The sequence below is a fragment of the Struthio camelus genome, chromosome 7 (genome assembly GCF_040807025.1).
Source record: "Struthio camelus isolate bStrCam1 chromosome 7, bStrCam1.hap1, whole genome shotgun sequence".
Classification (NCBI taxonomy): domain Eukaryota; kingdom Metazoa; phylum Chordata; class Aves; order Struthioniformes; family Struthionidae; genus Struthio; species Struthio camelus.
The window spans coordinates 1,007,421-1,024,494 of record NC_090948.1 but is presented as its reverse complement, the minus strand read 5'-3'; the positions used below and the strand labels follow the sequence as shown (position 1 = coordinate 1,024,494).

The following is a 17,074-nucleotide window of genomic DNA, read 5'->3' as shown; positions in this document are numbered from 1 at the left end:
AAGCTGTTGACTGTGTAGTACATTCACTCATTTGAGACCAAGCTAGGCTTTATATTTAAAAAACCACACTTTTGTTTAAAAATTCAGGATGAGAAATCAATGGATGGGATTTATATATGTGTGTTTGTATGCAAACAGCTATCTACACAAACACACGGTGACTCTGCACATATAAACGCGTACCAACTACATATATGTAGCTTTCAGGATTATGCTTGTAATTTTGTAAACATGGTCCAGTCATCAATGAGTTAAAACTAACGACAGCTGAGGGATTAATCTTTGAGGAAAAATTCAGGTCAGTCAGGATTTGACATGTGTCTGTTAAAGCTGCTGTCGGAACTGATCTAATCCTAAGCAAAACTTTGGCTAGGCTTCCGTCTGCAGAAACTGGTTACTGTGTGTTTTTGTAGCGGCTGCCAGAAAATCAGGATCCCATTTCATAAAATGAGTTTCAGAACTTGTTTCAGACTGGGAAAAATTGATTGTTTTTTCCTTGTGGAAACTGAGACTAGCTCTGCAATAGCCAAGTGTTGATCAGGGATTGTATTTCCTATGGGATATTGGAAATTCATGTAGGAGAATGACTGAACCCTTTCATGTCATAAGTCATGGTCCTAACCATCAGAAAATAGGCTGTTCTGGATGGAACTTCTCAGGAGAATGATTACTGATACAAAGTGATAAATTTAGGACCTTAATTTAGAATTTAGTACCTCGAACTATGAAGGCAATTGATAGCATATTGTAGCGTGTGATAGCACTTCACTTTCATAGTTAATATTTAATTCTTTATACAGAGTGGAAGTCTTCAAGACATTGTATTTCCCACTAAATGGGGCACTTGTTTAAGGGTAGGGAATTGAATGCGAGTCTCTCACATCTTAAATTATTGCCTTACGTGCCTGAGCATTACTTACTCTTTGATGTCTTCTACTATCTCTGATGTGAAGTTTTGTTCTGAACCTGAAACTTTCTCAGCAGAAGTATGGTCAAAACAGATGGGCTCCTCTGGAAGTTTGAGTTGACTTACCTGCATTTGCTCTTTAATCATTATATAAACAGCATACATAAAAACAGATATCCTCACGGAACGCATCTAGCAAATGCAGAATATAACTATATTACATGACATGCAAATATGTGTATTTGCAATTATTTCTTGATCTCAGAACTTTCAAGACTGGCTACCTGCTTAACGGTCATTTCTGTGAGATTTCCATAAGATTTTCTTCTCATGTTGCAGCTGAGGAAATAATAAGCTGCTTGTGACAACTATTTGTACAGCGAAAAATGTGATTTCTGGGTAGAAAACCATCTATGTTGAATTTATCAGCAAGGTTGGGGCTAAAATTTACGTGTTCACAAAAATTAGGAAAAATTTGCATTAACATTTCTGAAACCCTGGGAATTTTTGTACAGTGCAAGAAACGAGCGCCTAGATTACAAAACTTTTAGGGTGGAGGAGTATTAACATCAACATACAGCTAGCATATGGAATACTTTGAATCAGGAAGGCAAAGTAGATTTAAAGCATGGAACTAATCAACCGTGCCATGAAGAGAATCCATACAGGGACTGCAAAGCTTGTGCTTCTGTTTATTGGGTCAGTGAATATGTAAGCATATCCTACAAAGTATTACTTCCAGGCAGAGCTTGTGATACCCATTAACATAGCGGTGAGCAGGGTCCTGGGAAGTGGCATGCTGCCTCAGATGGACGGAGGAATTGAGTACGCTTCTCCTGCGTCCTGGGGCAGCGCTACAGCAGTCTTCTGTTAGCAGATGAGTTCTTTGTCTTCTGGCTTTCTTATTAGGGTATGAATAATAGATCAGACCATACACTGTCCACTTATAGGTAAGCAAACTGTACAATATGAACAATTTACGGATTAAGGGAACTAGGTCCATTCTTTGCGCTGAATGACACAGAGGTATTTTTAAAAATGGAGCGTGGTAATGAGCTAAAAGATTCCATGTGTGCAGCAAAATAAGATTGCACAGGACAATCTGGGTTCTGTGAATGCTAGAAAACACTCTAAAGCTTCTTGTCAGTATGGGTCAATTCTATTAAAAATGGGGATTCAAAGAAATGAGAATGGGTACCACCCCCTTTTTAAAAATGAACGCTCGTTCACTGCCTATACTGATTTCATTTGAGCCTAATGAAACTCAGCAAAGTCCAGTCAAATGTCAGGATAAAGGTTTCTGAATCTCACATCAAAACATAGTCCCTCCCTTCTTCTTAATTCCTCCCTTCTCCAAGTCTAGTAAAACCAGAGCAATCCTAACCCCATGAAAACCCTCGCTGAGATACTGTCCTCCGCTAGGACTGTGACATCATTCTGATGATATAGATGATGTCAGCTGAGGTTAGAGGGATATTAATACCATCCTGGGACTTAACACAAACTCATGGAATTTGTTTTCATCCTAGATACCAGAGCTGTCTTGCGCTCTGAGCAGTTTGGAGGCTTGAATCCTTTCTAGTTTTATGCCAGAGTTCACATCCTGAAGAGTATCTCGCAACTTTAGTCATGGCAGCTTCATTATACCAAAATGCATTAACTAAATTTGTATTAAGTTTTCAGATTAGTTGGAGACAAACAAACTAACTTCCAATTATAATCATGAGAGAGTCACACAGTAAAGTATTTTCTCTGGGTGACAAAAATACCACACACACACACACACACACACACACACACACACACAAATAGCATGTGACATGATTATACTAACAGAGCGCTTAGCATGAAATGCCCTTTCTGAAGAAAACTCATTGTCTTGCACTGAGCTCTATAGACTATTGAAGCCTTACATGAAAATTTGAGATTACTCAAGAAGAGCTTGCACATATGAGGAAGGGAGAACACAGCCATAGACAGTATTGTATTTTATTTTTATTCTAATGTTTTGAGGCACAGCTGAGACAAAAAAAATTGCCTAAAGTTATTAATTGTTTGTCAAGAATAAAAAAGAAAACATTTTCACAAAGCTTTATCATACATTTGAAATTGTCAATATTTGCAAGAATAGTGTTTTGGTTATGGTATCTGTTTTGCTTGAAGCATTGGTATTCTAGGCAGGGATTTACTTATTTAAGTGCAGTGAAACATTGATTTCTGAAACTGCCATCTAGAAAATACGTTTTCCAATTAGGCTTAGTTTTCGAATTGCAAGTCAGGAGGCAAAAAGAATGATGAGGGCTGCTAAAGGCAGCTGATGATGCATTGTTAATGCTATTTTCAATATCAAACATGCCAGGAATCATATACATAATATATTCTCCCAGTCTCAGAAATATGAAGGCTTTACTATTCTACTAGGATGATGTAAGAGGCTTGTGGATGCCCTTCCTACATAACACATTGCAAAAAAAGGTAAAAATTACAATGGCTAGATAACTGCTTTTATCTGAAATGGCTTTTCACCCCACTATTGATGCGCACTCTGAATATAGTGTCCCACTGAGCTGTGTCGTTGGCTGCAGGGGCATGGACTCTTTTTAAGAATCTGTTTTCAGTTTTTGCATCTAAGCATTAGCCTTTTGGGCTTACCACGTATTAGCTATTAAAGCAGAGAAGTTGAACAAATAGGAAATGGCTGTTTTATATTCCTACTCCAGCATGACAAACTATCTCTTTGCTGATTTCTATACTAGCATAATGATGTTGGCTTGGAAATATTTTTTATGGGTTTAGGGGAATCCCTAAAGCTAAAGGATAAAAACTGGACTATTGTGCAGACTTTTTTTTTTTTTTTACTGCTGAGAGCATACAGCATAACCATATTGTAATTTAGAATCTGACTCCGTTTACTTTTTTTTTTTCATATTCTTCCTTTGTTAACTGCATCTGTAGGGTTGCCGAGGCTCTGCTGGAGGCACAGTTTTGTCCAGTCTCTGTTGTTAGAGTTAAGTCCTTCCAATCAGAGCTGATTCTTGAGCTAGCTGTTAAAACCCGCCTCTGCCGACCTCTGTTCCCAGGGACTTCTCTGACCTTCTTTCCTGGCACTGTACCTCCCATGGCCATCTTAGAAGGCAGTTACTCCTTTTTTCTAATGCTCTCTGTAGTAGTAGTTTCTGCTGCTTCACTGTAGCAGAAGCATTGCATAGTTACTGCTTTTGCCCAGTAACGAAAACTGTCTGGTGCTCCGCTGGCAGAAACCTGGGAGGTAGTCTAAAGTAGTACCTCACTGCAGCTCTTTGGAACTGAAGTGGTGTCTGCAGTAGCATCTCTTGGTTTACGTGTTTAGGATGCTAGCTGGTTAAGCAAACTGGACTGTTGACTGTAAATCTCTTTTGCCGGCAGCAGTTAGTCTGTTCTCTAGTGTGTTTAGCCTCTCTAGTGGGCTGAGGTTCTTTCCTGTTGGCTATAAACAGCTCAGGCGCACACAGAAAACCCGTTCTCTATGTCCAGGTGGCTCCTGATAGGACAAAGCTCCTGAGCAGGCCCCACCAGATCAAATTTGCACACTCTTCTCCTTTTTAGATTAGTCACTGTTTCTTTGCTCCTTCAATAGAAGTGTGACTTCTAAAACTTTCTGCTAGCTAGCTAACCTCTTTCTTTTCTTTCATTTTAGCTCCAAATGTAAACTGTTTTCTTTCTCATCGTTCCCTGTAGATCTGAATCCAACATAATACACTAAGAATGTTTTTTACAAGGCCTTCTGTAAAAAGTCAAGTTTTAAAAATACTGAGTGATTAATTACTAAGGTGTTTTGTTTTCTTTGAGAGCAGATAGGTCTTTCTAGCTTTAATCGCCTAATAGTATTCAGTGGGAATTCTCCAGAAATGTGCCTTCACTGAGAACATTCAAGACTTGTAGAACTGCCTGAATTTTTCACTTTTACATTTTCCTGAATGCTTGTGATGCTTATTCAGAAAAGAAGGGTGAGAACTGTGGTTCGAGAGGTGGGGAAAATTATTCATGGATCTGAGAAGAGCTCAGTTTTGCTCAGGTGGTGACATAATTATGGTATATATTCACAGGGAGAAAATAGTAGGAGATGGAGGTCTTTATAATCCATTTGATGCTTGCTGTAAGTTTGTCTTTGTCAGAAAGTTTTCACTGGAAATATTGCAATGTGAAGGCCTGTATTACATAGGAGGTCAGACTAAATGATCAAACATCGCCTTTTGGCCTTAAATCTATGAAAAGACACAATGATTACTTCTTCCATACTTAACACTGATGCTCTGCTTTCCCCTGAAAATATGATTTTCCCAAATCATATCTGTGGTGAGGATCAACGTTGTATCTGAAACAAAAATTGGGCAAAAGTATTTTAACATCAAAAGGTTTCACTAACTCTTTGTATAATCTACACTTGTGGAGGTGCAAGGTCTTCTAATAGCTAATGTACATAAAACAAATGCAAGGGGCATTGGACTGGAGGGTCTTAATGATGAAACTGCAGAAGCTCGTATTCAGGCAAGAGCAAATGTCACTAATTCTTTCTGAAATGGCCGTTTGATCATTTGGGTGCAGGTTTTCAGTTGCATTCCGACCTCTTTATATTTTTAATTAGGGGTAAAAAAAGACCTGAAAATTGACATAAATATTACTGTGAATATATCTGAGTAAGGGACTCGGAGAACACTGTACTGCGCTCATACTGAATAATCCAGGAAAAGGAAGACATTCCAGTCCAAGTAAACCATCATTTGTACAGTGAGAGAGCCAGTGGAGTGGCAAGAAATATAGCAAAAGAAAAATAAGAACAGAGGAGAAGGGAGTGAGGGAATGAGACTGGTGTAAAAGCGGGTGGGAGTGAAGTGAAAAGTGAAAAGAAGCGAAGCAAAACAAAGCAACACCAACCACAGGGTTAGAAAGGGGGAAAAGAATGACTCAGATTTTATTTTTTACCGAGAGTAATCCCATAAGGAACTTTTAGAGGACCAACTTTTAGATCAAAACTACTGATATCTGCTGAAATTACACTATCAGAAGAATTATGTGGGCCTTGCCTAAATTGGTACTGATAGCTTTAATAAATAAAAGGCTGGCAGACAAGACTGTCTCTGTAAAGCCAGTAAGAGCCATATCGGAATCTCATTCCCTCGAGCTGAGCGGTATGCTTCTGGATCTTGATAATGATAGGCCCTGCTATCTACTACTTAGGAGCAATATCCTTTTAAGACTGGCATTCGTCCATCAGCCCCCAGATGGCCTTAATCATTTATGTGCACAGGCCCACAGCAACAGACACCATTGTCTCTGTATGTTACAAGACCATGACTTTTTTTAATGCAAAAACCTCCTTTCATAGCTTCCAACAAGGATGCTTGTCCAATTACATGCACAGAAGCTTACGGCTGTCACTAGAAAGCTGCCTTACTCTGTGCAGTGTGATTTCCCATTACCATCCTTAGGAGTAACAATCTAACATACACCAAGCGGGCCAGTGACTCTAAACTCTGTAAATGCCTTTATGTGGGACTGTAAACACAGAGACCTTTTGGTCACTCTCTCACAAGGGAGAGAAAGTGTGAAGTGTCCTATGTGTCAGGAGAGCATACTCAGTGAAGGCAGAAAGTATTTTTTTTCCTGTCGTTCTTGAGTGTGTGCCTCTTCCATCTCACAGATGTGTGAGCATAGCTGCTGAGGTGGCCGAGGTGGCTCTGAGGTCTGACGTATTCAGGAGTAGATGAAGCCATAGCATCACTGAGAGGTACTCTTGACCAAGCGCGCCTACTTCCCCGCTGATTTCTAAAGGCACACTGAAACACTACCATATAACCTCCTCCCCAGCAGTCTCCTTACTACTCCACCATTTATATGAGCAAACCTACAACTCACAGAGTCCATTTTTACATTGAGAAAGGAGAAACATACTTTTCTGCTTGAAGGTCTTCCTCTGAGAAACCTTCCCAGTCTCCCCGAGATCTTGAGCTTGGTATGGTGGTGTGCAGAACAGTTTTTCTATTGGTCTGCAAGTCTGGTTGATATTAGTGCATTTGGGCTGTCAGATCATTACCAAGACTAATCAAATTCCTATTATTAGGATCTCTTAATCCTGAGGTGTTATTAGTGCTTACATTCAAATTTTATCATTATGTCCTTTTTCATCCTAAAAGACTTAATTAAAAAGAGTCCTCAGCTAATTTCTATGTAGTTCTTTTTTAATCAGGCTTATTATTTTAAGTACTGGCAAAGGAACTGATTTTTCTTTGGGAAAATCTCATTATAGCTTTAGCATGCTGTTCTATGTTGGAAGTCCTTTTCCGATGTCAGCTCCCTTGCCCCTTCACTAATGTGAATCTATAGAATTTGAAAGTTAGTTCTATCCCCTTTCCTTTGTCACCCAGTTTTGTCATCCCAAATTTAGTATGTGGTATTTTCGTAAGAACAATAGACTTATCTGCATGCTAATAAGTAGACTTCTATATCATGCTTCATTTAAAGACTTGAATTAACTACCTTTATTATTTTGTGGGTTTCTTCTCTGTATATATGTATGATTTTGCATGTATATGTACATGATTTTGAAAGAAAGGAATTCCATAGGAGAAGAAGCGAAATCATCATTAAAATGACTATATATTTAAAGAGAATGTCACTGGTTCAGCCTATATGCTGGTTTAAATCTGAAGAAGAATAAACTGTAGCACAACATCTGCTTTTTAGGTCTGGGATTTTCTGATTTTCTCATCCAACCAAATTGGAAGTAGCATTCTGTGATTTTATTTTAATCCTACTGCTGTAGAAAATTGGATGGGCTAATTATTAAGGAAAACACTAGTAGTTCCTTCAAGGACAAAAGAAGGAGTCAAAAAGGATTGGGTACAGAGATTCAGAAACATACAGACACAAGCCTCATATTTAAGCATCAGTGAAAATGCAATAAAAGCAAACACTGGCAGCATTTAAGATAATTAGGATTTTTCAGTCTGTGCAGTAGTGTGTGGATTCTCTTTTCGTAGTGCTTTAACAAAGTAATTTCATTATACAAAAAGATACTTCAGAAAATATATGAAGTGTGAAAGAAACAGTGAGGGAACATTCATATTCTTAGGATGGAGCATCCTGTATCACTGTTCTTCTGATCTAGTAATAAACACAGGTCATCCAAGACAGAGCATTTTGCATAGAATTTCATGTTAACTTTAGGCTTCTACTGAATAAAATCTGTTCATGCTATTGATAAATATTGTGTTCAATACTGATCTTAGGAAGAATAGGGAGCAAGCTGAACAACTTCCTACTGACTTGTTCTTCAGCATGGAGTTTAATTTCCAGTGATCAAGTACATAATTTTAATGGACTGTCTTTTTGCATCAACACCTACGAGAAGTGACTCAGATCAAATATGGACAAACTTTGATAAGTTGAGTGAAATTCATCTCTGTGCAGACAAAGCAGACCACATAGATTACACTTAATTTGATTAATATGCCAATTAATTTGCTTTACATAGAACTCTGATAGAATTTTCTGAACCATGGAATACAAGCAGCATAAAAATGACATAAACCTATAGAAAATATCATATTCCTCCCCATCTGTATCCGTCTTTGTCTCTTTCAGATTGCAAATTCTTTAGAGTGAATCTGTGTCTTGCTGTATGGCCCTGATACGCCCATAGGTGTTATGTGGCAGAGTTCCAACTGCAGTCAGGGGGACCAGGAACAGTTCAGTATTTAGTATGTGTAGCACCAGAACAAGAGGGCCCAGACCCTGTGGCATTACATTAACTTTCCCCCTGTTTCACAATGAATTACACAATGATGTTATTTTAAGTCAATGTATATTCCATGTAACTTGAAGAGTTCAGAGCCAGATAGACTCTCTCATTAAAAACAGAAAAACTTGCAGGCCATAGAGACAATATACTTGACAATCTTTCTCCGGTTGAGTGAGGGAAGGTCAGAAGTATGAAGAAGAAAGAGCAACGTCTGTGTGAGAAGGTTAAAGGAGTCATGCATTTAGGCACACTTTCTGTGTGTGTTTAATAGTAAGGTACACCTTCGTAAGAGTGCTCTGGATGGATTGCAGAAGTTATCTGAGGCTTCATCAGGGGGCATGATGATTTTGCTTTGAATAGTGAGGGCTTTTGAAAGATATTTATAGCAGAAGATGAGATGGAGGGCAGTAGAAAATTTAACCTTAAAAGAAGCATCATGGTATTGATGAATATGAAAAAAAGAAATCCTAGACCAACTGCAGATGACAATTTTTCAGACTTAAAATAGATTTTTTTTTTGCAAGGATATCAGTAACTCTAATATTCTGTCCTTAATAGTATTGATTATAAAGGACTTTTAATTTTCATTGATAATATGATATTTTACCTTTGGCACAATCTCTACAGACTTTAATGATGCTTACTCATTCCAAAATGTTGCTGTCAAATATTCTTGGGCTAAGTCTCTGTTGGAGAATATTGAAATAAAAATTAATAAAAACATGTAGTTTTTAGTACTGTACTCAATATTATAGGATATGTTTTGCTGAGAAATCTAAAGTTATCATTGCGAAGTATGTACATTGCATAGTTCATGAACGGGTTTGGATTAATGGGTTCAACTGTAGCCCAGCACTGTATTAATATATGAATTCTGTGAGTTTGGGTCTACTTTTGCCAAATCAGTTCTTCACTGTTTAACACAATGAGTTTGGTTATCCCAGTCCTATTTATTCTGGTTTAACCCAAAACCTCTTAGTGTGAATAAAACAAACAGTTACACTGTTGTCAGACTTAGATAAACCTATATATATATGTAAGTTGCTGTGTTGATGTTGCATCACATGTACCTCTGTGGGAAGCTTCCACTGCCTTTGTATAATCTCTACTAGCTTCTGTAGCTTCTTATTTTATTACTTTCACTGTGAATTTCTGAAAAGTACTTTGAATAAAACAAACTTTATTTATCTTAAGACATTTTTTAAAGAGCATAAGAATATTCTGCCTGTATTGAAAATAGTTTTCTCGGTTGTTGCTGTCTCTAAGCCGTGAAGGTGCTAGGGGTAGTGCCAGGCACTCAAGAACATCCGTGCCGTCTGCACTAAATGAATTTATGTGCAAAAGAAGTGACCAAAAAAAAAAACTATAGTTTGTGCTTCAAATCTTTTGCTCTACAGAGATGAAAACAAAACTATTATTACACTTGAGCTCTGTCCAGCCCTTACTTCATGTTAGGGTAGAGCCACTCTAACATTTCTGTGAAGTGATGTGTGCCTCTTGCTTTCCTGAAACATGTGGTATTCAGCTGCCTGCTGTTCCTTCTCTCCATGTATAGACAGTGATGTAAAGCCAAAAACGGCTCAAAAGTTCATGTTTTAAATGGTTGTTTGTACCCTTAATGTACTCTTCAGGTGGTAATGGATGGGATGCTTTATGGCACAGTCTGTTTCTATGTTGTGTGGCCTGTCCTATGAAACGCTGTCAGAAGCGTTTATTATAATCTGGCTGACCTGTGTAAATTGAAATTCATGGGAAAATGGTGCGCTACTGGTTATATACACATATATGGTCACAAAAATTGCTTTCGAGTGAAATACCTTTAAATCCTGTTGAAGACACTTGAAACAAATCTCACTGTACTCTTGTTGGCTAACTGTGGGACCTGCTCAACTCTGGCACTTTCACAGCAGTTGTGTGATTTCCCTCTTTCTAGGCAAGTAAGAAAATGTAGTGGGACGGAAGCAAGGACGCGAAGCCTCGAGTGGTGGAACGGAGGGGTCTCTGCTTGGCGTTTCCCCTTCCCCGTCACGCTGTCTCACAATGTCAAAGAAGGGTGCCAGCATCCGAGCTAAGGGAGAAAAGCCCGATGCCTTAGCTGCCTTGCAAGCTGCCAATGAAGAGCTCAGGGCAAAACTCACAGACATTCAAATAGAGCTCCAACAAGAAAAGAGTAAGGTGTGCATCCTTTTTTCTTCCCCCGTTGACTAAAATTAAGATAATCTGTTATTTCTGATTACTAACCACTATTCACCTTTCCAAAATGATGGATGAGTTGGAACCACTTCTGATATCCGCTGTATAGAATTTTTTCAAGTAGACGCTCAGAGTTGTTGGCCAACTAGCCTCATCCTGTGGTTAATTTTGCTAGTGTATGCACAGCATTCCTTAAAAAGGGACTTCTTATTGTGTAGCTCTAAGCACATTTGTGATCACTGTGGAGAACAGCCGCAAGTTTAGCGTTAAACTCAACAGCATGTAGTACGGAATACTTTCGTTAAGAAGTTATTTCTGTGAGTTACTTTCACATGCTTTCCTTCTCGCTGTATTATTTAACAGCTGTCCCAGCTGACCTCTGTGGTGGCAGAAGCAGCTGATTTGGCAGCAGACACCGAGCGCTAGAAGAAGCAGTTCTACCGGGAAAGAAGGGGGTGCCATCAACCTGCTTGAAAGCGCGTATCACGCGACTGGGAATGGCAGTTTCTGTTCTAGTATCTGTAGTCTAATTTGCTACCGAAATTTAGAATTAACTAGTTTTGTATTGAGAAGTGTAAAACATAGACTCTTTAGGAAAGGCGCTGATAAACTAATTGGAGCTGGTAAATACATTTTGCACTACATTATAGCTGACTTGCAAAGGTCTTTGAAAGTAAATTGTCAGAGTGCCTAGTAACTGGAACTAACATTATTTATGAAACAAAAGAAAAACCCTTTATTTTTTATTTTAAATTTGTTTTCTTTGCATTTAAGAATGAATATGAGACAAAAGATTCCTTATTTCTAAAAATGATGGTGCTTCAGAGATATAGCTTTGTGATGGGCAAACTAAATAGCCAGAATTGCAAATTCTTTGGCAGGCGGTGACTCAGCTGTTTACAGAATACTTGTTCTTATGAGTCAGGAAGAAATTAAGCTGAAAAATTACGAACCTAAATGCCAGGAAAAGATCTGTAAAAATAAACATCTGTCCAAAACAGGTGGCATAATCATAGCAGCAGGCTGAAAGCTGTCCACATCTTTTGTTTCTCTCACTAGGACTTTTTCCACTATATATTTACATTTTTTTCATTCTCCTTGTAGACAATTTTGTGTTATTCAGAAATTCTCTTTGCTCATTCTCTTTCATGTTTACATTGATTCTGTCTGGTTTGCTGCTCAAAATCCTTCAAACTGTCGGTACAGAATTTTTAGATGTCTGGACAGTAGGGCCTAATTTCAGTCTCTGGCTGTGATTGCCAAAGCTTAAGGAGCCACCATTTCACTCTGAGCCTTTATGAGAGAGACAGCCTATGTAATATGAGCCTGAATTTTAAGTTTTAAGAGTTTGTGGTAGTAGCCTTCAGCCCATTTCTCAGTGAGGGCATGACGAATTTCCTTGCTTTTCCCTAATTCCCCAAATTAGTTCACATAGTTTTTTTTTTTTTTTTTTTTTAGTTCAAGTGTGCTAATACAAACATGCATTATTATGCCAAGGACAGAATTATACTCTGTGTTTTACCATGAATTTGCATTATTATTTGGCATTGTAGACTATAAATCTCGTTTTCAAGGAAACTTCCTAGAGTATATATTGCTTTTTAAAAAGAGAACCACGTTTTAGAAACCAGTTGTGATGCACAGTTTACAATATTAAGATTGAGGACTGATTTTCTGTCCTTCCCCCCCGCCATCCTTTTTGATACAGTGCTTCTCATCATAGCTTCTCTTGTTTTCCTGATATGGTTTTAAACAGAAGGGGTAAGAGATATTTCAGTGATCAGATATAGTTAATTATTCTTAATGCATAATTCATTTCTGAAAAGGCATCTGATAAAACGCGGTTAATCTGGGCTTCGCAGAAGTTTGCGTGGAACTATTTGCATGGAATTATTTTAAACAATAGTCTGTTTCTAAGCAGTTACCCTGAGAACCGAGAAGAAACTCTTCCTCGTTTGAGCCAGGTTCAGATTCTTTTCTGCAAGTGTCCTGGCTTGTTTGCCTTTTCTCAAGACTTTGTGTTCTTTCTGGTATGGCTCTGCCAGGCAAAGGACAAGCAGGGAGAGCTGCCTGGTTTGGACCTCAAGCCAGGCAGGCTGAGAACGTGTTTTTTTCTCGTGGGTGCGACCCAGTGTCCGAGGAGCCTTGCCTGCGTTCAACGGCTGTGATGCATCACTATTGACCATATGCCCTGTTTGGAATAAAAAAGAGATGATAAGGTTGATAGGAATGATCTGTGGGGATCATTAGATGTAGTGTGACCATATCTGTAGGATACATCCCTAACAGTCAGAGCACTGGAGAATGTTTTTCATAAAACAAAATATCAGTGGCTACCTCATAGACTTTACGTAGTGTTTGGATATTAAAGTTCGCTTGTTTTTTATTGTGTGAATTTATAATGCTTATTTATATTGCATTAATTGATGTTTTTAAGGCACTAAATTTGGCATATTAAAGAGTCTGTGAGATTGCAAAGGATTATTATTTAATTATTAAAACAAAATATGTGGCATTAAATTCAGCAGTGGTGCTTAGACTCTTATTCTTATTATCAATTGCTTGAAAAGTGACAATGGTACATTTCTGTTTCTCTTTTTCTAAATGTACAGAAATTTCCATTTATGTTTATCCCTAGCAAAAGAAAGGTCTTTTCTACAAATTTATTAGCGTTCTTTTTCTTATTTTCATAAATTACTTACTGCTTAGAAGAATAAAAGTTCTCTAAGTTGTCTTGAATGTCACAGGTTTTTTTCTTTACATTTGCACTGTTTGGGTCTGTAATCTTTAGAGTGTTCTCATTTGTGAGACAAGCTTAGGCTTATTATTAGTAAGGAAACCTTATTATGTCAGCTGAGGAAGAAAAATGCATTTTTACTGAACAGAATGGAGTTGAACCTTTTTTTTTTTAAACCAGTGAACACTTCCGTAACTAATTATGGTGTACCAGAATATCCATTTCTTAATTTCAGTATTCAGAGATGTGCACAGTCTGTTCAGACAAACGTTATAGGGCAGAAAAGATAGAGCAAAAAAAGAGGGCGCTCCCTGCCCTCTACTCGAAGAAGGCAGGCAGGTACGTAGTTCTTTTGCTCCCCTTTCCCCTTGGCACAAACGTTTTCTGTTTCTCCTAACACCCATTTTTCAAAGGTGACTGGGGAGCTTGGATGTTTGTATCCTATGCCCATGGTCATCTTCACACATTGGACACTTTGACAATCATTCATAAAGTAGTATTCAAATATTTGTCAGTATAATAATTTCAATTCACTTGAACAAGCCCTGTGGCCCTTTGCTCCAGCATGGCTCCTTTGCAAGACTGGAATGTGTTATGAGACCTCCTGAAAACCATTTAAAACAAGCTTTCAGTGGGTTTCCCTAGTAATGATCTCTCTTGTATTTTTTCATGATGTCTCTTAAAGCTAGTTTTTAACCAGTACATCTAATAGACCTGTATGGGAGCAGGACTGAGTAACTGTATTTGTGGTAGTTGTGTATAAAGACTTGCAATATGTTAACAAGTCATTATAAAGAATTAAACCCTTTCATCCAAAGCCTGTTGAGATGCTCTTGACAGATTTCAGCAGCGTTTGGATCCTGTCCTAACCCTCTATTTAATTAAGAATTCACTTTCCTGTCAGGAACATTGCTTATCATTGCAGTTTTCAGTACTCACAAATGGATGTGACTTTTTATATGAAAATGAACATTAGGGTTTTAGCACTGGCTGTTAAGGAGACCTGGAGAGCATGGAGCACCCAGTTTAGTCACTGCATAGCCAGGATATATTGCACAAACCTGCCTATATATATACCAAATCACTGCATGTTATTAGTTGCGTGCTTAGAAAATTTCATGGCATTTATTAGCTGTCAGGTTTTTACTAACTTTATTTTAAGGGTAAAATACAAGGCAGAAGTTGGTAGGAAAAAAAGAAGATAGATTTTGTCATATATCTTTATCACTTGTTAAGCTCAGCGCAAAGCAAATTTTAAGTATAAAGAGAATTACATTATTTATGTGAAATGAATCTTTAATGTTTTATTGATATCACTATGCATTTGAACTTTGATATGATATATATTTGCTATGCAAGTCATTGAACTTAATCACTACATGTGAAAATAAAAGTATTTGCAATTTGAAAAGTGAAAAAGGTTGATGAAATATAAGCTGTGAAATATGGTGAGAATCTGCTAAAAATCTGGAAGTGTATTTGCTTTGAATTTTCAAAAGATGTGTTCAGCTGAAGTTGAGAAGACTGTGAGAAAAAGGCTATTAATGTGGGAGAGATCTTGCCTGCAAGAACATTTCTTTTCTGAGGACGCCTCAGGATTCAAAATGTAATTGAAGAAAATGAGCCTTTGAAAAGATGTTATCATTTGTCACCTAGAAAACGTTTTATTTGTGCATTTGTTTAACTTGAACTGACACACCTCTAACATTGTGAACACGGGGTTATTAGGAAACCATTACCTTTTCCCAATGACTTTCTAGGAATGGTTTCTCAGTGTACAGTAGGTCAATAAAAAACAATTAATCGAGCTTTCTTAGTCTTCCTACAGATGCTAATACTTAGAAACCATTCATAGATAGGAAAAAATCCACATGCATGGCAGGGAGGCAGAACAAGATGAGTGGTAGGTGATCCCAGGTTTGTTCCTGGAGGCTGCATTGTTCACCAACGCGTTGATAAGTAACCCTGAATGTCTGTTATTTTGCATCTGTTGAATGCCATATTGAACAGGTACCACTGTGCTGATCATTTGAGCTTGACTTACCTCTCCTACATCTCAGCTAGGCAAAATATGCATGACCAGAGATGCAGAGGAGGAGTGTAACCTCCGTGCACCCTGCAGCATGATGCAGCTGAAGACCAGGGTACCAGGAGCGGTCTAGCTGTGACACCACACAGGTTCATCATGGAATAATTTAGCAAGTTCTTGGGATAAAGCCAGGTTAATTGGCCTGAATTACCCTTTAATGCTGCAGCTGGTCCCAAAAACATGCCGCTTTTGGTATCTGATCTAATTTTTTTGACGCTAGTTTGATTTTCTTTGTGTGAGGCCCTCTTTCCACTCTTGTACTAGAAATTAATATCTTTGTTATCTCCCAGCAAAAAAAGATTATTAGATTGATTGTACAACCTTTTGACTGCAAAGACACAAATTTATCCTATATTTATTTCGCACATAGACATTTGATATTTACGATCAGATAGCTCTGTTCTCCTCCTACCCTTTTCCCAGAACAAAACCAAATAAATAGTCTTATTTTAGACTGTGTTCCTGCAAACTTTTTAGGCAACAAGTCAGTTAGTGTTTTTAGAAGAGTAGCTGCGACCCTTTTGAACTAGCTACTGCTTTGAAGTCACTTGTTGTAAAAAATAAATAAATAAATAAATAAATAAATAAATAAATAAATAAAAGGGAAGAAAGAAAAAGGAAGAAAAAAAATCAACAAAAAAACCCTTGTGACCTCCCCCTCCTAGTGTTTAGCTGTCCTTCTGTTCAGCACAGCTGTAGGGATGTGTGGAGTGAATGGTCTGAAGCCTTTTGTGCAGGACCTCTATGCTAGGATGATTTGCATGTCTCCGTGAATATACTGAATGCCCTGAACGATGGAAGGTAATGTAGTGAAACCACAGCCTCAACAGATCTTTGGTCTAGCCAAAACTAAGTCTCATTTAGGAGTTACTTCTAATTAAAGGCTTGCAAAAGTGAGTCAGTGGTTGCTCCAATAGGAGGTTTACAGGTTCTACTTACATTTAGTCACTTCATTTTCCAAGATCTACTTTCAAGTTGTTAAAATAATACAAAAATGCACAATCTTTCATTTTTTGCCTTTCTGAAAGTGTGAAATTGTGCTGCTAACTTCGAAGGTAACACTTCCCAGGAAGATGTCAAGTTTAATTCTGTTGTAGTCCACTCTTGGTTAGTTTCACTCTAAATAATTCTGGGATCAAACCTGACTTGTTACTTAGATTGAGAAGAACACTTAACAAACAGTATGCACTTCTAACTCAGAGTATAGTTCACTCAAATTTGACTGATATATTTTCTGTTTTCAGATTTCACCTGAACTGAAAATTTTTGTCCTTGTGTACTGGCCAACTAACTGTCCCTAAAAGCAATCACTTAAGCTGTAATATTTGTCCCATAATTTTTCCTTTCATGTCTGAACAACTGATAAGC

General features: G+C 37.9%; 1 protein-coding gene across 25 annotated transcripts in view; it reads left to right on the top strand.

The window, feature by feature from the left end:
* The window catches only part of JAKMIP3 (Janus kinase and microtubule interacting protein 3), a 121,361-nt gene that overhangs the window by 32,794 nt on the left and 71,493 nt on the right, over positions 1-17,074 (top strand). For 24 of the 25 annotated variants that reach the window (XM_068951348.1, XM_068951365.1, XM_068951364.1 and 21 more), the window contains one exon: positions 10,621-10,862. The exons of the other annotated variant lie outside the window; for it this stretch is intronic. In XM_068951348.1, the coding sequence (XP_068807449.1) occupies positions 10,728-10,862 (135 nt within the window). In that variant the 5' untranslated portion in view covers positions 10,621-10,727. The remainder of the gene's footprint in view (positions 1-10,620; positions 10,863-17,074) is intronic. 25 annotated transcript variants of the gene reach the window in all.